This window comes from Falco peregrinus, chromosome 1 (assembly GCF_023634155.1).
Source record: "Falco peregrinus isolate bFalPer1 chromosome 1, bFalPer1.pri, whole genome shotgun sequence".
Lineage (NCBI taxonomy): Eukaryota > Metazoa > Chordata > Aves > Falconiformes > Falconidae > Falco > Falco peregrinus.
The window spans coordinates 110,603,641-110,625,194 of NC_073721.1; the positions used below are offsets into that span (position 1 = coordinate 110,603,641).

At 42.7% G+C, this 21,554-nt stretch overlaps 1 protein-coding gene across 9 annotated transcripts in view; it reads right to left on the reverse strand.

Moving 5' to 3' along the window:
- TJP1 (tight junction protein 1) overlaps positions 1 to 21,554 on the reverse strand; it is a 198,922-nt gene that overhangs the window by 59,267 nt on the left and 118,101 nt on the right. Inside the window, exon 1 of one of the 9 annotated variants that reach the window (XM_027782091.2) lies at positions 16,100 to 16,515. The exons of 7 other annotated variants lie outside the window; for them this stretch is intronic. In XM_027782091.2, the coding sequence (XP_027637892.1) occupies positions 16,100 to 16,132 (33 nt within the window). In that variant the 5' untranslated portion in view covers positions 16,133 to 16,515. Of the gene's footprint in view, positions 1 to 16,099; positions 16,516 to 21,554 lie in introns of those variants that run through there. One more of the 9 variants, XM_027782095.2, reaches the window with a different exon arrangement.

Genomic DNA, 21,554 nt, shown 5'->3' on the forward strand with positions numbered 1-21,554 from the left:
TCGGGACATATTTTAGCTGCCTAATCCTGACAAATACATCATAAATTGAACACATTAAGGTTCCATAAGCACATACCAAATATCAGCTTGCAAGTAGTGGTGCCATTTTTCCTTGACAGCACACTGTCAACTTAGGAGTCTGTGCTCCCAAGCCATATTTACTCTCAAAAGATCAAAGACGTGCATTATCATATCAAAAGTGCAGATTATTGATGCACATACTTAATATATTTAAATATTGAGACCAACTGCACTGCAACACTTCACACAAGTGGAAAGTTTCCACAGGGTTTGACTCTGTCTTCCAAACTGGAGAGAAGGCTGATGCAAAGCATTAGGTACAGCACAGCTTAGTATGACTATTTCAAATAGTCTATAGTCCCACATACTTACACAGTGCACATCATTGCATCAGTATAATTAAACACAAGCATTTTACTTAGAAATATTACTTTAGAAGTATTACTGAGGAAGTAATTTTCAAAAGGAGTATTTTCAACGTACTTACTTTTTCTTTATGTTTAGGATACAACCCCATTTTCAAGATTATTTTTTTCTTTCTACTGCTACTAGAGCTGGGTATACACTTTTTCCAAGATGAAATCCAAGCTCCTCATGTAAGCAAGTGATAAGCATCAAAACACACACAATTGTAGTATCTGAAGTTTGCACTTGGAGATCAGCCTAAACAAGTCTGGTAGAATGGTACAGCTGATAACTACAAAGCATTTTTGCTTCTTAGTGGTCTCGCTATGCATTTAAGGGGTTCCCTCCCCCCCAAATATTAGCCTACGACAGCACACGTTAAAATAACATTTAGCATAAGCCATTTATATCAGTCCAAGAAAAAGCATCCAACAGGACCAAATGTAATGCTCACAATTAAATGAGCTTCTGTTACTTTCATAGACACTGCAAAATTGAGAAGAGGAAGAAGTTTGCACATGCTACAAGCACTGGGCAGAAAAAAACCCCACAAATTACTGAGGTATTAAAGTAAGCTACAAATAAAACCCAGTAAATACAGGCAGCAGTTTCTCACCTGTCAAGAAGGTCTGTCAAGGAAAATCTAGACATCTCATTGCTGTAAGTAACACTGAAAGCTTTTTGTTGGCAGGTTGAATAGCAAGAGAGTGTCACGGCATTTCTAGAAGAATTGCTGTTACAGCTGAACTATTGGCCATTTCACTGTCTGCACTAGCCTGAAGAGCTACCTTCATCCTCAATGTATGAAGTACCTAACGCAGAGACATATCACTGAAATTCTTTTCTATAGCCGTCAGTTTGATACCTTTTATAAACATGGAAACAAAAAGAATGAATTATATTTAAATATGCTGTTCTGATTTTGCACAGACAAAAACACATGAAGAGTCCCAAACTAATCACTACATAAAGACACGTCCATAAAATAATAGTGGATGTCATGGCTTCAACTCAACTTTGAAATAACCAACTATGCAATAAGTAACAAATCCAGAGACATTACATGCTTAGGAGACAGACTTATGAGAAACTGTCCTTTCTCCCCAAGTACTCATAATTTCATAAAGAATAATCCCTGACTGGTAGCCAAGGTACAGCGAAGATGACAAACATGTAGAGTAGTATGAAAACAAAAACTAAAAATAGAAGTCTATACATAACTACTCAGACGTGCTACCCATCAAACCCACCTCTTAGCCAGTATTTCCCATCTGTGCTTAATGGGCAGATGTCTTTTTCATTTACTCAGCACATTTCTGGAAATGAAAAAGCATGAATGACATTCTAGCTGTTTATCCAACCAGCTGGAGCAGAAACTGGATAAGCTCTTGGTTAACAGCTGAAATGCCTGTATAATTTTGGCCAATGACTTACTTATCCTAGGTTACAGCCACAGTTCATTCAACTGCTGCCCCAAAAAACTATCAAGTTACATGTCAACAAGAACCAGATGGTGGGGGGAGAAGGAAGCAACTGAATCACCTACAAACCTGCAAAATCAGCTATGCACAGCCAGCCCCCCTTATATTTTTCCTTTAAGGAACATCTTTCCTAAATGAGTAGCAAACCTCAAGAGTTCAGTTTCAGTACACCACACAAATCTGTCTGATGAGTCAGTTCAACGGAAAATCCTATCAGAAGGCTATGGTTTACAGAGAAACCATTTAACCGAGAGTATTCTTTGGAAAAAATCCAGAAGACTAAATAGGTGAGGATAAAAAACAGTGAAAAAAATGATCACAAGAAGAGAGACATTAAACAGTACTTCCAGCAAAGACAGTTGCAGTACAGCTTTTTCAGTAAAAACAGAACTGAACGGCAAAAGAAAACTTACTGTGAAAGAGTGTTTTCAAAGCTTGACTGATTTAATATCTGTACCTTCAGTTATACAAGTTCTAACAATTTATAAGAGAAAATTAAGCACGGTGACAATATCTAAATTTGTACTTCTTGTATCAATGTATTGATTTAGTTGCATCTTTTCCACTAATTTTTGTGGGCTCACCTTCAGAAGTCATTTCTTTTGAAATTTAATCCTCTAAAAGACACTGTAATGTTATCAACAGGTGTAGTAATGAATCTTTTCTGTCTCACTGTGCTATTTAAGTTGATCCAGATTAATAAATGTTGAACCAAGCCACAGAAAATATTTTTCCTCTGTGGAAGTTAAGGTGCAACTACAAAAATACAATCTAAATATGTACAGAGAACAAAAATTTTCTTGTCCTATCAATCACTACAAAGAGTGCTACCTTTTTTACCCAGAAGAGTAGGAAAACACTCACTGTGGAAATAAAGTGTTCACTTAGTTCCCTGCTGTAAATTTATTACTCGTTCTGTTCTTTTCACTTCATTGCTATAACTGGAAAAATACATTATTCTTTTACAGCTTGAAATTTAATTTTAGTGCACTGTCACTGTATACTATTTAGCCAAATAGCAAAAGTAACTTTAAATACAACAGCTGCTTATCCCTGAATATGCAATACTGTTTTCCAAGGGATTTTCAGTGCAGGTCTTGTGTATTTTGCAGTTATTGGAAATGCAGTAAACACAGGCACATACCTGTAGTCACACTCCCCCCAGACAAGGAGACAATGATGTCATGCTGCACAACAGAAGCTCAGTCTTAAAAATACACAAAACTTTACACCACACACACATACGGTATCAATCAAATGTTACTACTTTGTTTTCCACCTCTCAGCAGAACAGAACAGAGATGCTTTGGTTTTGATCCAAACACATTTAACTCAAACAGGCTTAGAATCCAAGGTACAAGTAACCAATAGATTACATTAAATATAAATACATTCCTTAGAGTCAAAGGTTAAGTTGTGAATTGATGAACTTTGCCTTTCATAGGTAATGGGCTATTACGCTTATTGTACACTCTTACTTGGATGAGGCACTCACTTCCTCCAGACATCCAGCCCCTTATTTTCAGTGAGAATATCGATTCCCTGTAAGTGGCTTTGGAAAGCAAAAATCTGTTTATCCTTGTAACGTTCTAGTCAGGCTATGGGAATTAAAGACTTTATACTTTTGGACTTGTTTTTCCTCTTCCTGTGATCCCTGCAAGTCAGGTACTACCTGATCTAACAAAGTAAAGCTATTAAACAAAAAATCAAGTTAGTTAAGGTTTTTTTCATGTTCTCATCCTGCTTCTAATACTGACGAAGGTACGACATTATAGTTACCACATATGATGCCCATTAATCATCACATACATGAAAGAAACACTTACCTACCAGCTTCTTCCTATTCTTTGTACCAATTCCAGAAAAGACATTAGAACTCAAACTTCTATACTATGTATGCTACATTTCAGGAAACTACTTTTCACTGTATTGGTCCTCATCAATAAAGGACCATTGTTTTTTAATCCCCTCCCTCCCCTGGCTCTGCCCAGCCACACCCCCCCTTTTTCCCCCTAATCCACCCTCTCTTTAAAGCCACATCAACTTTTCAAGGCTGCTTGTTTGTAGCAGCTCTGAACAAACCATACAAACCTAATCACTCACACCCCGGACTATTTCTGAAGTGAAAATTAACATGAATACAATTTAAATGGAGCCAAGTCAACAACTGGGCCCAGATAAGGCCTGTGCCTATAGTCAGCAGGGAAGAAGCGTCGTTATAGAAAATGGGGGCTAAAAGCATGGAATGAGAGCCAGCTTTGTTCGCAGGCAGTAGCCTAAGTGCCTATCAGTCAGCAAAAGCATTTTTAAAACAGCTGCATCAAAGCTTTCTGCAAGTTAGTCAGCATGTGACAGGCCAGCATATTACAACAGTGCCACAGCAATCTCTGCATAATAGGAGTGCTCAGAGTGACCTGAAAGGTCAGTGTTTTCAAGCATTCCAGTAATCTGTAAATTGCCTTGGCTTATCGCTTGGAAGCAACATAATTACATTGCTTGAAGGGCTCGGAGAGTAAAGACAGATTTTAGGTATTATGTTTTGGTCAGCTACATACTAACCTCCACACTAAAAGTATATCCAGGAAATATGGACTAACAAACAAATAAAAATAAAAAAGGACATTAGAACATGTACAAATCTGCTTTTCTGATACAGAGAAAACTATTTAATAAGTTTTGTAACACTGCCTATAGTATTTCATCACATATAAATGGGAGGGTGGGGATGGTACTTCTCTAACTAGTGTTCCAAAATGTTTATACTTTTTTTCTTTAAAATTGGTTTTTAAATACAGAAACACTGAAACTACTGAGTAAATCAAAAGATCCACTTCTGTAAGTTAAAAGGTAGAGCAAGCAAAATCTAGTTTCATACTAAGCATCCAGTTCCATTTGACAAATGGTATTTCCTCAGAGAAAAGAGAAGCTATTACTGCCAGCTATGAATATCTCAAGCAATTTACTCATAGCAAAGCAAGGCCACTGATTTTAATCAAAGATTTTTTTCTAGAAATAGAAAAGAAAAATTGGATCACTTGGTCTACGTACCTCACAAGATAAAGAACTTAATTTTTAGTTGCCAACAGCTTAACCAGGATTTAGTAAGATTCAAACTATTTCAACTCATGCGCTTCTCTCCTGTCATACACCCCAGCACCTACAACACACCAACCTGATCGCAAGGCCCATGGAACAGGTACCACCCGTATCTGCAGCTCAACACAGTTTACTTCTCCCTGTCCTGTGCAGCCCTTTTGCAGCATTGAAGACCACTGTCTGCTCACACTACCACTATACCACTAACAAATCCATTTCTACTACTTCAAGTGACTTCAAGCATTCTTCATTCACATAGAAGGGAGTAAAGCCAAGGACAAATGTAAAGACCATCATAAAAATTCTCAATTTTAATTCATTAATAAAGAAGGGAAAAAGCCCACACAACATTTCTGACTGCTTGCTTTTGTTTTAAGTATTTTTATTGTCAGTAACTACTTAAGGTATGTTTGATTTTTTTTTATTTTTTTTTACAGGGACATAGGTCAGTGTAATCAGTTCAGGCTAGCAAAATACATGGTGCAGAAATACCACATTGAAGTTTAGAAGGAATCTCCTGCCTGCCTGCATTTTGAACTGAGATGCTAGCACACAGGACCCAAGTCTCACATTGCTGTCAACCAAACCAAGTTTACAGCCACAAAGATAGTCCTAACATTATCAATAATCCAACTGACTTAAAAGGTATCTTCATAATGCTGGAAGGAAAAAAAAAAAAAAAAAAAGCGGCAACACCACTGGTCATTCTGAAGGAGCAATGATCTCAGCAAGTCTCAACCACAAATCTTCCCAAGACAGAGAGTCATTTACTGATGGCAGAAAAAAAAACAGGTAAGAAAACCCATTAACTGGTTTATTTCAAATGAATTATCTTTTGCCTTTAAGGGTATATAAAGTCAAGAGAGTTCTTAAAACTAAAAATCCAAATATACACTTAATGTATATTTCAACTTCCAACCCCCAAATTCCTCTTTGCAGCTGCCTGTCCTGCCTGCTAAGTCAGGCAAAAATTACCAAATTTCATTTAGAACAAAGCACGTATTGCTTACGTGGTCTCCTATTTCAGATGGAAAATTTAACTGGAAAAACCCACTTGATAAAGAATGGAATGGGTTCCTGGGAATAGTGCACCAGCAGAGAAACTGTAACTAGTGCACTATTGGAAAGATGTTTCTTGGATCACTGAATTCCTCGTCCCAAGGGGAGCTGTAGTTTCCATTGGCGAGACAGCCATTTCCTAGCTTTTATTCTCTTCTTGGTGCAGGGGATGAACCGACATTAATTTTCAATCCTATTTGCAGCTCCTGTCAGCACACAACAGCCCCCACCCTAGCTCCTCCCCAGTCTCAGGAGGGGAGAAACCCCAGGACACTTGAGGAAGCTGGCAAATACGGACAAAGAAAAAGCATTCTTAATAATACTGCCAGTATTCACAGAGCGTCTGGGGGGTGGGAGGGGTTGCACCTTTAGACTGCCGAGGTGGTGCTCCCTCCCTCTCAGCTGGACAAGGAAAGGCATACTGTGAAACTATCTGAACTACACCACCACCACCCCCTCCCCCTTAAGTACACTGTTTTAGCTGGAGAAGAGGACTTCCCTTAAGCCAGAACATGTAATTTATAAGAATAGTTTTCCATTTCACAGGACTTGTTACTACCTTTTGAACTAACTCAAACTACCACTCTGCACAACTGGGAGCATTCAGGTCAGCGTGTCCACTCCCTGAAAATAGCACAGAATTCTCAGAAAGGAGAGCTCTTCATTTTACTCCCCCCGTAATTCAGGTCCTATCTACATGAACAATTAAGCCAGTAAGATCAAAGACTTTCCGATGATGCTTGCTTTGTTGGCTATCTACACAAGACTTACAAAAAGTGTAAGATATGTACTTCAGAGACATAGTCTGCCCAATTATCCTTATAGTCAAGATTCCGCCCTTTCCCAGTTATCTGGGAGCATGTTCAGATAAATACTGAAACTGAAGAGGAATGCCCTAATTAGCGTGTGTGATGATTTTCATCATTTCCAAGTGCAGTACAAGAAAGAATAAGGACGAGGTGCATTTCAGCATGTTTTGTTTGTGGCTTACGATCATTTCTCATCTAAGTTGGCATTCTTACAGGTTTTGAAACACTTCCAGCTTGCTATAGAAGGTCTTATCTAGAATTTCTGTGTAGAATCCTAGCGCCCTTCAAACTGTCCTTTATTTGCTTCAGTATTTAGAAGAGCTGCTATGATTTTCTTTTCCTTTCCTCACTGGCTTCAGCTCTCTTACAGAAAGCCAAAATAAGCAAGTGAGCTTGCATGACAGCTACAAGAAATGATACACCTGCAACTCAAGCAACACATCTACATTTTTATTATGCCTTTTTCAGAGGTTAGGTCTGATACTGTATTTTTTTTTTAGTAGCAATCTTTAAATATAGCTAAGCAGTTAGTCTCGATGAGACAATTCTGTTGAGTAAGGATTAGTCATACAACACAAGGTTTCATGGTAATTATTTGGAAAGTCCAGACACCTCAGCTTTTGTGCTAAGGTTTTTGTTTCTTTACTGGGGAGGTCAGAGGCAAAAAAAGAAGAGGAAGAATAGGTAGTTGACTCAGGACCAAAAACTGCCTGCTGCCTTTTGCTCCCTCTTTCTTTTCATTCTCTTCTCCCTCAAACACCATTTAGCAATTTCCTCCCTAGCTGTTTTCTTTCTGTCATTCCTTTCCTCCCATCACAGTTCTCCTTCTGGCTTCGCCAACACATGCTTGCACAAAAATCCAAGGAAGGTAGGCAAATACAATTAAAACACAACCAAAGACAGATATTTGGCCTTCCCGGCGAAAGTTCATTTAAGAAACCAGATGCCAACCTTTCATTGAGAAGATGACGGAATTCAAACAACTCAAAGCATCACACAGGCCTAGCTATTCCAGCATCCCCCACTTAATTCTTAAGAGACAATACTCTCTTGCAGGAGCCTGGAACACATCTGCTATTTATTAGCTTCTGAATCCTCCTTGCTCGTAAAGACCAGCTCCATCTGATGCACTCTTGGCACCTCCGTGAAGGAGAACACATTGATGCAGATGTTTTCAGTTTCAGAGATGCCTACGAATATTGAGTGGCAAAGACAATATTCCATCAAGACATGTAATACCAGCACAACTGGGGCAGGGGGGACACACAGCACAACAACTTTCCAGTGACACAGTGCCTCTGCCATTCACTTCAGAAGATAACAGAAGTTTTTTGCTGTCTTTACGCAATACCTGCAGATCTGCTGCTGACTGCAACATAAATAAAAACTTAAAATTCTGATAAAACTAGTGGTATACCATCAAGAAGCTTCCTAACTGCACCCAAGATTATGACATTTCATAGCCCACTTACCACTTTACAGATAAGTGATGCTTATTTTTCAGTTGGACTGGTACTACTGCATCCAAGATATGTAAAATACAGGGGTCAGCACCTGCATGATGAATGTAACAGACTAAATATTCATTATTCAAACAATTTTACTGGTATATCCCCTAATTTGAAACTCAGCAGTTTCCTGGGCAGCTCTAGGGGGCATTTACCACCTAACTGCCAATGAGAAACTACAATAAAATACTGGAGCAAGATCAGAAAAATAAGCTGGCACACTACAGGGTGCTTCTACAGCACTGTATCTGATTCAGATGAAACGTGTTCTTGGCTCAAGCCATTAATATGCTTTTCATAAAGCTGTAGACCTTTCTCATATTCCCTAGCTAAAGGCTCCCTGCTTCAGGAGCACCAACCCAATCTGCATTAACCATAGGGGGCAAAACCCAAACAAAATGCAAGTTCACTTAGTTCTCTCTTATGAGATTACCCTCCAGGAATTTTGATTCTTACATAGCTGGGTTATTAAGAGAGGGGTTTATCCTGTATGCGATGGCCAATCACTTTCCACAACTTAATTTCCACTTTGAAGAAAACACAAGTTCTTTTGTCAGAAAGCCATGCCTTCAAGCTTGGCTTCAAGATCTTAATACCCACTGGAAATACTATTTCAGGGAGTCCAGATTTACAGGACAAGCTGGTACCTCCCTCTTCCACCTAACACCACACTGGAAAAATACTTCATGGGGAGGCACTCATGGGCGAAGGAGTATTTTTCCTAGTATCATACCGGAACAATGCTGGGTTGAGTGAGATAACAGTTTTTAAATGAGCATCCTGTGCTGAGAGGGTTAACATGATCTGGCCTTCTCCCAGATTTAGTTCTGGGGAAGCCAGCCATCTAAAATGAACATGAACTACAAATGTATTACGGGTCTTGCAATTTGTTCAGATAAACAATACTTGGCATACTTAGCCCCAGGTACTATCCTGATCCCATATTAGTTACAACTGACTAATTATTTGATACCACATTGTCAAGTAGCACCTCTTAAAGTTACCTCTCCTGGAGTTTTACAGTTACAGTAATTCCAATTGTTACTGTCTATTAGAAACAAGGAATCTTCAGACTGCCTAATTTAAGCCTATTATATTTTCAATGAAGCTGAAAGCACCTGTGTAAATATTTCCCCCTTTGCTTTTTTTTTTTTTTTAGTATGTATTTTTAAAGACTTTTAAATCATTTTATAGCAATGTGTGCCAGGTCAGTCCTTTTTCAAACTCATGTCACCACTGCTCTTAATTTAAGTAATACAAAACCTGACATCATTGTTCAAATTTCAGTCTGTCCTGTTCCATTATGCTACTGCTTCTACTTGTAATTTAAGGTTATTACTTCCTTTTAATTAACTGTACTTAAAAAAAAAACCACAACTGTGTAGTGTCTCTTCAGCCACAAGTTACTGCTTCATAATTTTTGTATTATCCAACTTCATAATGAGTATAACGAAGTCATTAATGCTGCAGCAACAGCAACACTGTCATAGTGCCTGTGGTCTAGAGATAATCAGCATGGTTTGTAGGAAAGGGAACTCTTCTTACAAACCTATGTCCAAAAAGTTGACCATATGCTCTGAAGTGCATCAGCAAGGCTAAAAGACACTCTCTCTTCCCCTATGCATCTTGCTTATTCCAAGCAAGATATATCCCATCTGGATACATCATGAGAAACAGTCACCAGCCTAAAGTGTAAATAGCTAGAAACAGGGCCATTTAATATTTATAAGAAAAAAAATTAAAGCTGGATACATAAATGGAGGCCATCTGTTAAAATGACTGCTGACCCAGTGGAGCAGAGGACACTGTTACTGGACCCCATTCAAACTGGGCAAGGAACAGCCTATACGATCCCAAAGGATCATGAGTTGAAAATAATTACAGTCTGGTTTAGGAGGGGTGGGGAGCATATTTTTCAGTTCAGATCCTAAGATGGAATTCACATGTAAAAGGCAGTGGTGAGGAAGACAGGAGACTGCTCTTCAGTGCAGTACTTAATGGGAAAAGGCTCAGAACTACAAATCAAAGAAACTGCCTACTTTTCTTCAGTTTCTATTTTTAGCATATCAGTACTTCCCATGCCTGGGGGTGGGGAGACAAAAAGACTATCAGAGCAGTACCAAGTTCTGTTATTGCTTCCTCTGCTATGGAAAACTAACAAAACACCTTATGATGAGTTATGCAGGCCACAAAGTGTCACAGTACACCTGCCTATTTCTCATAAGAACACGAGCTTCTCCAATGCAACACTCCTTACTGCTATCATCTTACTGAATTTAGGCTGCCCTCCCCCACCATAAAAGGGTAGAACATCTGTTTATAATGGATTAGGAATCAAGAATCCTATTAGGGATTACCAAATACCCTTGAGAAAATAAATATTATTTTAACATAAAGCCAATATTTAAATTTTTAGCACCTACAGTATATTCAATTTTTCCAAGTGTCTAAATAAATCCTGATGTGCAAAGGCAGGAAACAACTCTAAAGAGCTACTGAAGATCCTGCAGAGTTAGGAATAGCAAACGTGAGCAAAGTGCCCAGTCCTGCACATACTGGGGCAGTTCTCCAGCCCTGCAGTAGCCCATCCACATAGCTCAAACAGCCCGCACGGTTTGTGGCTTAAGGAGTTATCTAAGGATATACCACAGCAGGAAAATCCCGTGGATAACCAAGCAGACACCATTGTTCCTGGACAAGTCACCACACCGCCGGCCCCAGTAGTGCTGTTACTCTGCAGGGCCCAAAGGGGACCCTCACCAGCCAGGCCTCGCAGCATTCAGATGAACGCCTTCCTCCATTTTCTGAGATCCTTCACTGATGCACATCACAGCACCTTGAAACAAGGGCACCCCTACTCTTTATGAGCGTAGAGCACATATTTGAATAATCTGTCCCTAAACCAGCTTCATTATAAAACAAGGCAATGTTTTCATTTCAGGAGTTCTTAGATTCAGCATAAATACACTGCACAGAGTCATGGAATTCATTATAAGACTTCCCTACGGCTGTTTGCTTAATCAGTACATTCACTGAAGAAGTCATTAGCAATATATTTGCCTGAGAAAACACTGAGCATAGTTTGATATTAATTTTTGTTGCATTTGTACTACACTAACCAGGAAAAGTTTAGGGGATATAGATGACCCCTGTCTGTCTTAACAAAGGGTAGTTTGCCATACAGACTACATGACTTCAGACATCCTATGGACTAAGACATCACCTTCCATCTAGTCACAGAGGCTCATGGAACAGAACAGAAGAGAGGATCCTATGTCACATCGCAAGCTTACTGGCATGGCCTCTAACAAAATGGGAGGACAGCCGAGTCCTTGGTCAGAACTTCACCAATTTTGATATGAAGTTTTTGGACAAATAAATGCTTTGACCCAAGATAGACAATACTTTTGCATACCATTTCAAGTAATAAAACCAAAGTATTCAGCACAATTCACAGTTTGAATAGTTCACTAGTTACTGTTCTGTTTTCAACTCAGATTCTTGCACTGAGGACTTAGTAACAAGTTATTTTCACACATCCTCACAGCAGGAAGTTCAGGAAGTTTTAACCACGACAGTACGTTGTAGCATTAATACAGACATACACTCAAGCTTAATGATCACTCTTGACTTCAAGCACCAATTCAAAAATACCATGTTTTGAGCCATTTTTCTTGCACATACAGAAGCCCAATATCTATTCTCATAGTACATTAAGCAGTAGTACAATGCGCATGTTGGAATACCTATGACATGCAATAAGCCATTTCTAGATGTTTTCCTTGAAAAGATTAGCTAGCTGGTCACTGATAAGGTCTTACTGATTTTCCACTCTATAGAAGTGGAACCAGCTCGCAGGCACAGTCAGATTTCAAGCTCTATTTACGTTACACTAATCTTTGTGCTGCATGTTAAAGCAGAAGCAAACTCCAGAATATACTTAATACCTACTGGAGCTCATGGCTCTTCTCACATTACAACAAAATTCATGCTGAAAAGCACAAGTAAACTATCATTTGGCAGCTGAAGTTTCCTATAGTCATAACAGTAACAGTCAAAGAATTTAAGAAAATCCAACTCCAAAATATAAGTTATCTATATAATTTCTTCTTTGAAAAGAAAACATTTGAATAAGTATTTCCTAAGGTCCAAATACAACTTACATGAACACTATCACAATTAAATGCAGTCATTTTACAGAATATTCCCCCTTCCCTCCAAGTAGAAGGTAGGTTCTGATGTTAAATCAAATCCTCAGCTTATTTTCATACTTGGTCTTAATTCCCCAGATGCATTTTTACAGATGTATTTCTTCTTCGTTGTTATAGTCAGAGAATCTCACCAGCAACCTGAGAATTGATCTAACATTGTGACGTTCATATAGACTTAAAGAGGAAAAACAAAATGCTGCTCTAAACTTAGCCATCTGATAAATTACAGCACATTAAAAAACACTTCAAAAGCTTGTGCGTGTATCCTCTACAAGAAACAAATACACTGGTGTCTCCAAGCAGGGTTTGGGATTTACAAGAACGATAGGTCATTCCCTCTAGCAGAGGAAACCAAAGAGTCCTTGCAATCAGAAGTCTTGAACTGTTAACTGATCAAGTTCTCAACTTCTGATCGAAGTGGTAGATAATAGATACGTGCCTGGAGCTAGACAGACACAACAACCAAAATCCAATTAATTACAGAACTGAGGTGAAAGACTGGGAAATATTCTTTATGCAAGTATATAAATCTAGAAGGAAGTCTCAAGAACTCAGGTGCAGCATTCGAACAGGCTCAAGGATTCAACAAGTTCTGTTCCCACATTTACCACTTAAAAGCATTTCTACTTTTTTTGTAACCAATGTGGACTATCTCTGAACACCCAGCTTAGAAGTGGGGAGCTTTACATCTCACTACCCTGACACAGTCATTCCCACAGCATCCATTAGTATTGTTCAATAAGACATAGAAGAAATTAGGCCACTTACATTTTGCAGTCACAACCACCACTAGATTATAGACTGCAAACGATTTAATTTCTCTCACCATTTTCTACATTTACTACCAACTGTTACAGCCAGCATTTAAAACCTTAACAAAAACACATTCTTTTACAGCGTAGCTGGGGAAAGTTAAAGTAACCAAAACTGAAGGGCAGTGGAAGGTAGCATAAAGACTGTAAATAGAGTGTAACATAATCAAATCACACCAGACAAGATTCACTTAACTTACGTACAAGTACGAATTATTCAACTAATAAAAAAACTTTTTTTTTTTAGTTCCCTTCTGGTCAGGTGTGCCAAGATAAATGTGGACGTGGACAGAAGGTCCACAAAGCTAAAAAGTACGGTCTTCTCTTGACAGTTACTTAACATTCAGAGTTGGGTTGGGGTTTTTTAATGCATTACAACCCCAAATATGAGAAAACTGATACCATGTCCGAAGGGGTAACTGAAGGAAACAAGATCCACAACCTGAACACCAAAGTACTCCAATATTCTACTATTTCTAAATTTTTTGTAATTCCCCTCCACCCCCCACCCAACTATTAAAACTATATAAACACTAGCCCCGGAACTAATGGCTGAAGCAGAAATATCACCACCCGTCTACTGAAAGCCTTTCTGCTTTGACAAGGAATTCATATGAACCGTATGCATAAGACTCTAGTATCTAAAGACGTTTCTGTGATGAAGATCAAAAAGATAAGAAATACCTTTTATCAAAAGCTATTACAGACACGAATTTACTCGGAAAAAGTTACAGGGCTTGTAACTCCCCGCCCCGAGAAAGAGATAAGCTATTTCCAATACATGATTTTTATAAAATGTGAAACTATACTACTGAAGAGTTAAACTCAAGGGAAACCATATTTTGCAACATCCTTGTATTAACATACCTTTCAGTATAACTAGTTTGACTGACATTGTATATGTGCTCTAAGGGCCAACTTGGTATGACCACGACCAGGAAAAAGCTTCAAAAACCTTCTACGGTAAGACAGAACTTCCAATTTTACACCAGCCTACAGTCACAAGAGATAATATTTCTGTATTTAAAAAACAAACAAACAACAAAAAAAACACCCCAAAACTTTTAAGATGGCGCATGTGTGGAAGGCAATGTTTTTCCACAGCCTTGTAAAACAGCTGTATTTTAAGAGAGTATTTTGAAAATCTAACATAATACTATTCCTTTTAGGAGTAAAGACAACATCTATCTTCGAGTCCTATTTGTTGTTAATATAAACGCATGTGAACAGGGGAAAAGAGAATGTTTTCTCTGTAGCTAGATGATACCACCAGTTTGAAGTATTACCTCAAAATAATTACTTCTCCAACAGTACGTGTTTGCTGTTGAAGTGTGTGCACATATATTTAAAAATTTAATTGGAAAAACCCCAAAAAAACTCTGAAAGCATACTAAGAAAGGGCCACTAAGCTCAGTAGGCTAACAGTGGCACGTAAGTTTTCCAAATCAACCTCTGGAAGCTGAATTTGCCTTGAATACACCTGGAAAGTAAACATAAGACTCCAGAGTTGCTAAAATCAGCACAGCTAACGATATCTTCCCACTAGTAAATTTACCGCTACTGTAGTATTTCAAGTAGCCTGAAGTTTTTCAGTAGTAAGGCGGTGAGGTGCGCACTTTGCTGCAGCCTGCGGAACATCCCTCCTGAGTAAGCGCATACCAGCAAGTGACATCAGACCGAAACCGCCGAGTTTCACCCGGGAGCAGCCCGGGGCCGAGCGCCAGCGGCGCCCGCAGCACCGGCTACCGCACAGCGGGGGCTCGTCCCGCTGGAGCCGGGGCAGCAGCTCGGGAGTCGCAGCGAAAAATTAGTTTGAAATTTAAATCCAAACGAGTTTCAGAGCAAACCTTTTAATCTCGCAGGAAGAAGAAATAACCTGTTGAGCGTTCCTAACTCCACCTCCTCGCCCGGGGGCCGTGCCGCGTCCCTCCCCGCCGCGGCGGTGCGTGGGGAGGTCAGAGTACACACCCGCGGCGTACACCTGCACCGACACCTACGGATCAGGTGGAGGGCCGGCACCAGTTTCTGACGGATTACCGCCGCCCCAAATCTGTTTACCGTATGTCAGCAACAATCATTCCCAACCGATTCAGCGGCTGCAGGCAAAAAAAAAAAAATCCTGCAGTACTGGACTCTCCCGGCTAAACCTCCCCTAATTGCCACCCGACGCTCCAGCCTGGAACAAAAGGGCACGGCCCGCCCGCACGCCCCTGCCCCGCTGCCGGCCGGAGCGCGCCCGGGGCTGCGCCGGGGGGGCTCTGCCTGGGGGGCGGGCCGCCCCTGCCCCGGAGCGCGCCCAGGCTCAGCGCGGCCCCGTCCCACCGCCCCCGGCGCTCCCCGCCCGCCAGCCGGGCGCCGCCGCACGTCCAACAGGTTGGCGGGCGGGCAGAGAGCAGCCAGGCGGGCGGGCGGCGGGGCAGCGGCCGCGGGCCCGGGGGCTGCGGGGCACCTGCGCGTCGGCTTGGCGCGGCCGGCAGGCGGGAGGCGCGGCGGGCGCCCGGGGAAGGCAGCCGGGAGGCCCCACGGGCCGCCTCGCCACCCCCTCGGCCGAGCGGCCCCCAGCCGGAGCGGGCGCGGGGAGCCGCGGGCTCGGTGGGGCAGGGGCGGCAAGGCGGCTCTGCCGAAAGCGCGCCGGGGGCGCGGCCGGGATGGGAGCGGGGGGGGGAGCGCCGCCGCCGCCCTGGGGCTGAGCCTTACCTTGGTGGAAGCCACTGCGGCTCTGGCAGACATTTTGTTTCCTTCTCTCCCCCAGAGCAGGGCGAAGCGTGTGTGCGCGCCTGCAACTCCTCAGGCCGGGGGAAAGAAACTCCCCGCCGCCGCCCGCGCCTCACGCAGCTGCCCGAATAAACATCCCAGGGCGCGGGGGGAGGAGGAAGAGGAGGGCGGCGTGGAGAGGGCGGGGACGGGGGAGGAGGGAGGAAGGCAGAGGACGGGAGCGGAGGCTCAACTTTTTAATAAAAGTCCGGTCCCTCTCCCGGGGCCGGCGGCGCCTGGCGGCCCGGGGCCCGCCGAGTCCGCCCGGGGCGCCGCCGCCGGGGCGCAGAGGGCGGGAGCGGCGCCGCAGCCCTCGGGCCCGCCCGCCCCCTCAGCAGCCGTGCTGCGCGCCCCCCCCGCGCCCGGCCGCCGCCGCGTGCCTCTCCTCCCGCGCAGCCACTGACATGTCTGCCTGCCGGCACGGCCCATACCGCCCGCGGGGGGGGGGCAGGGGGAGCGCGCCGCGGCCCCCGCTCCCCCCGGCCCCGCCGCCGACCCCGCACCCCGACCGGCGGCGGAGCGGCAGATGCAGCCGCCGGGCCTCATCCCTCCGCCGGCCGCCGCGCGGTGCGGGGGCCTCCGCAGACCTCGCCCGCCGCCGGGCTCCCCCGCGCGATGGTCGTGGCGGCGGGCAGCGGCGGCGGGGGCCGAGCGGCTGCCGGGCGGCCGCAGCCTATGGGAGCGTGGGGGGCGGTTTGAAACGCAGCGAGCGCAGCGGGCCGGGCCTGCGGGCGGGGGGCGGCGCGGCCGGGCAGGGCCGGTGCCGCCGGGCAGGGCCGGCCCGGTGCCCTCGGCCCTACAAGCGCCTGGCGCGAAGGTCTGCGGGCCGGGGCCAGCCACCAGTGCGGGACGAGTGCCGCTGCCCAGACCGGCTATTGTTCGAAGGGGCGGGACGCCAGTTCGCCAGTTCCGAATTGTACATTTCGTTCTTGAGATAAAAGCCATAAGGATACAAAAAGAAAACAACGTGGGAGATGTGATTTGGTTGCAGGTGGTGACTGCATAGCCTTAGCATTTCCTATAGCTCCCTGAACTGCTGCCTCAGGCTTTAAAAAATGAATTTCAAGGATTTTAGGTGAAGGGTTTTGTGACTTTTACGAAGTGAGTGTTTACGTAAACACTGCAAAAAATTATTTCTTCCTTTTACAAAAAGGCTTTTTGAAAATTTGACAATATTTTGAGGGGGGTGGGCACAGGCAGGGCACAGGTCCCTTCACGCAAGCTCTTGCTTGCCCGCAACAGGAGGGCTCTGGCGGCGGAGAGGTGACCACCTGCTCCCACCTCTTGTGGGACCAACTCACAACTTATTCAAACCACTTCCAAAAGAATCACCCGCTAAAGTGCTTCAAGGCTCAGTGAAAAGATGGCACGGTCGGTGTATCAGCCACATCGCTATGGGCCACAGCTTATTAGGTTGATTCATTTACTCTTTGAATATTAGACTACAGCAAAAGTTCCATAACTAATCTCAGATACATCAGCTTCCAGTGAGAGTAGGGGAGATCAAATCCTAGATGAAAATCTGGAGTATTCTGCGCATGCTTTGCAAACACTCCACGCGGTACAAGTAACAGTAAAAGGCACCGGGTCCACAACCTTCTTGCACTTGTGCTTCTCATGTGCTACCTGCTGCTTTTGTGCTCCCTGCAATCTTCTAGAAGCACTTAAGTTCTTAAAAATAGGCAACAATTCAATGATCCAAATCACTCCTCTACAAAGAAATGCCCTACCCGAAGCTACTGTATGAGGTTTACGTTTGTTCTCCTTTGAAAATAAACAAATTCATATTCCAGGAAATAGCTGAAGCAAATTCCCAAGGCAGCAGTCTGAAATCGGGGGGAAGGGCCAACTCCTCCACCATCGTGTGGAGAACACGGTGCTGCAGGGCAGAGGAAACCCACTAGGACCTTCTCCCTTACAGCAAACCCCCTCCCCAGACCACACCAGGACAGCCTCAAAGCTCCAGTAACCTCTAGCTTGCGTCAGCACCGTCCCTGTCTCTCGGGGGGCTGCCTGGCACCCGGCTGCTCCCAGAGTACCCCAACACGATGGCTTCGCTCCTGTCTTCCCGCAGAGGCTGCGCTGAGCTCCGCAGGGCTCAGCCCCACGCGAGTCCTCCTACACTGCAGCACAGCCCTTCACCAAAGCTCCTCTGCCGGCCCCTGCCACGAAAACACTATTGCAGACTTTTGATTTGTTAATTGCGAGATGTAACTAAGGCTCAGGTATTTGATTTTTAAACTATCTGCACATGCAGAAGGTGGAATGTGACATTTTTTATGCCTGCATGCTTCATTGCCAGAGTCTACGAGTATTCACCGGAGGAGGAAGGAAGGAAAAGGCTGAGATCACGGCAGGAAGAAGGGGGGAGATTTCAAGGTGTGGAGACGCACGAAAGGAAACTCGGGGGACACTGAACTGATAAAGAGTAGGTCAGAGTAATCCCTCCCTTTCACCTACCCCCACTTGAGTAAGAACAGTTCTGGGGAGGGCGAGCAATGCCTGCAGGCTGGTGAGGAGGACGGGCTGGAAACAAGAGATTACAGACTGTAAAACAAGGTGAGGCATATGGCAGGGGAGTGAAAGAGGACCACAGGCATGCGAACACAGAGAGCTGGAGATGGATCCCTAAAATAAGGGGGAAGGTCCGTGGGAAAGAAAAGTAGTTGTTTGGGTACTGGGAGAAAGATGGGGAGCAAATAAAAAGGTGAAAGAAAAACACAAAGCAAAGAAAGTTCCAGTGAAGATGGAGGTGCCATTTTTCTATCATCTTGCACTGGATGAGAAAATGCCATCAATCCATACACTGAATTTCACAAGGAAAGGGTCTATTTAGCAAGGACTTCTATTGAGGGGTTTGAAACATCTGGCAGTGGATATAAATGACCACAGATGATCTCTCACCAGTCTGGGAGAGGACATACATAATTTCCGGCCCACAGAGACTAATGGGATTCATTTCTTTCCTTCCTTCCTTCCTCTCACTCTCTTTTTTCCTGTTTTTTCCTTTGTTCCTTCCTTTCCTTCCCTCCCTCCCCATCTGCCTTCATCCTTCCTTCCAATGGTTGTTTAAAACTCCATCTGTACTCTTGATATGAATTAGAGGAGCTAGAAATGCTATCTTACTCTATTAGCACTGGTGAAATGCTAGGTTTGTTGGTAGACACAAATTATTTCAGCAAATGTTTTTGCTGGCTTTTAAATAAAGCAATATCAGGAAGATGTTCCTGTCCTTTCCAATTCTTCCTTCGGGAGAACTTTTTCATCTCCTCATTACTGAACTGCTCACAAGCAAATCTACCATCAACAGTACTGAAAATGCCAGATCACATTTTTGTCAAATGTTGGTCAAATCAACCTAAAATAATTATATTAAGTGAAAAGAAACCTTGAATGATACTCTGGTTTAACTTTTGTGTTTTGATTCTTAATAAAGTATTATGAAATTAATTGCTAAAATGAGCAAGTTCTATGTTTGTAAGACTGTTGGGATTCCAGTGCATTCATGGACTCCCTTTAAAAAGGCTTTAAGGAAACAGTAAGTGTCCGTGTATATATATACACACGTATCGATATATATAGTGAGAGATACATACATGTCACTGCTTATGCATATATATGCCCTATATATAGTACATTCAGTCAGAGACAGATATATACCAAGTCCCATCTGTTAGCTGAAGAAGCAGAATTTTAAACCATATTCCTGATGCTGCCCTTTCAGGTCCTGAAAACAGGATGGCTTCCAGAAGTCAACAGCTGAAGAAAAGCAAGTGCTTTGCTCATCCTTTAAATAATTGCTAGTGGGAGATGTCTAAAAAAAGTACTATTATATTTTCTTGGCAGGAAACCTGAAAATAAAACTTCTATTTAATCAGTATAGTTCAAACCATAACCCTAAATTGATTCAAAGGACACAGAAGGACAATTAGATGTGTGAATCCTTCCTTCTAGCTGAAGGAACGTGTATCTGTTACACTGCAAGCACAGGAAGTCTATTCTCTACTTTGTGTTGACTTAACTTTTTAAGAAATGTTTTGACCACTTAAAGATGGGGAAGAAGGAAACTGCAGAACCGCAGCGACTACAGAGACAACTTCCTGTGGGTTTTGTGGTGTGTGCGGCTCAGAAAGGGAACAATTCATATCAGATCTGAGAGATCAGACGGTTTTGCTGCCCTATGATGTAGTCTTGGGATACTTAGCTATAAATATGCCTATATATTACCAATGATGTTGAGCAGTTTAGTTGATATTGTATGTTCTAAATTTGTAATTGCCACCTGATTTCAACATTTCAAGAATAAAGAAAAAAGGGGAAGAGAAAATCAGAATTCACCATGTAAACCGCAAGAGAAGAAAGTACCTGTTTCCACCTCAAGAAACAAGAAAGTGGTTTAAAGAAAGCCATGGGAAATTCATGTCCTTAAAATTGCACAGAATTTCAGTGTCTTGCTGAATCAAGTCCCCAGGGAAAAAATTAAAGCAGTAACGATGTCTAGTAATGATTCTTATCTTCCTCCCACTTCCACGCAGTTAAAGCTTGCTTCCTATATCTGCTTCCTGTTTGAAAGGCTATGTTCCACTGCGGGTGCCTCTTCTAAAGACGCTGCAGATAATTGCCCAAGACACCGTGAACACAGTCTTCCAATAACTCATGGCCTCTCACACACTGGAACTGTTAAGACAAAATCCCAACCATCGATACGTTACCCGTCATGAACAGGTTAAAGCCTACACCTCAAGATCACACCAGAGGCTGGATATGCCCTGACCAGGTATAAACACAACCCATTTTGCCAGACAGCCTTTCTTAAACTCCCGCTGTTCTAAAGTCATTGTTATCTCTTGTTTAACACCTTAAAAAAAAAAAAGGCATTTAGTTTAACACAGTGCAAGGTTTTTCTGTTCAGTCAGAATATCACTTCAATTTGTAGGCTAATGGCAAGCGTACAAGTAGAATTAAAAGTAGGTTGCAGTAGCAAAGCAAGGTTATTTTCAGCTTTAAAATACTTTAAAGAATTTACCACTGTAGAGCTGAAGAGTAGTCTCTTTGGTCATTATTTTGGGATACCCTTATAAAAAGAAACTCTTTTGACTCCTTGGTTTGGACCAGGTCTTAAGAGAACCTTTGTAATCTGTGTAATTCTGTGTAGTGACAAAATCCATGACCGCTGTTTAAGAAAACATTATCTGTGAGTTTTAACCTTGGTTCATGCCAGCAGAGCTAATTTATTACAGAAATTTTCTGTAAAGTTATTCTATTTCCCGTCTCAGACAGAAGTTTTGTGAATGGGACTGTATATTTAAATGCACTGCAGCTGATCAAGGCTGATTTTATGAAATGCTTCACTGTAAGTAGCCACTGGACATCAAATTGTCAGATATTCTGAATTGTT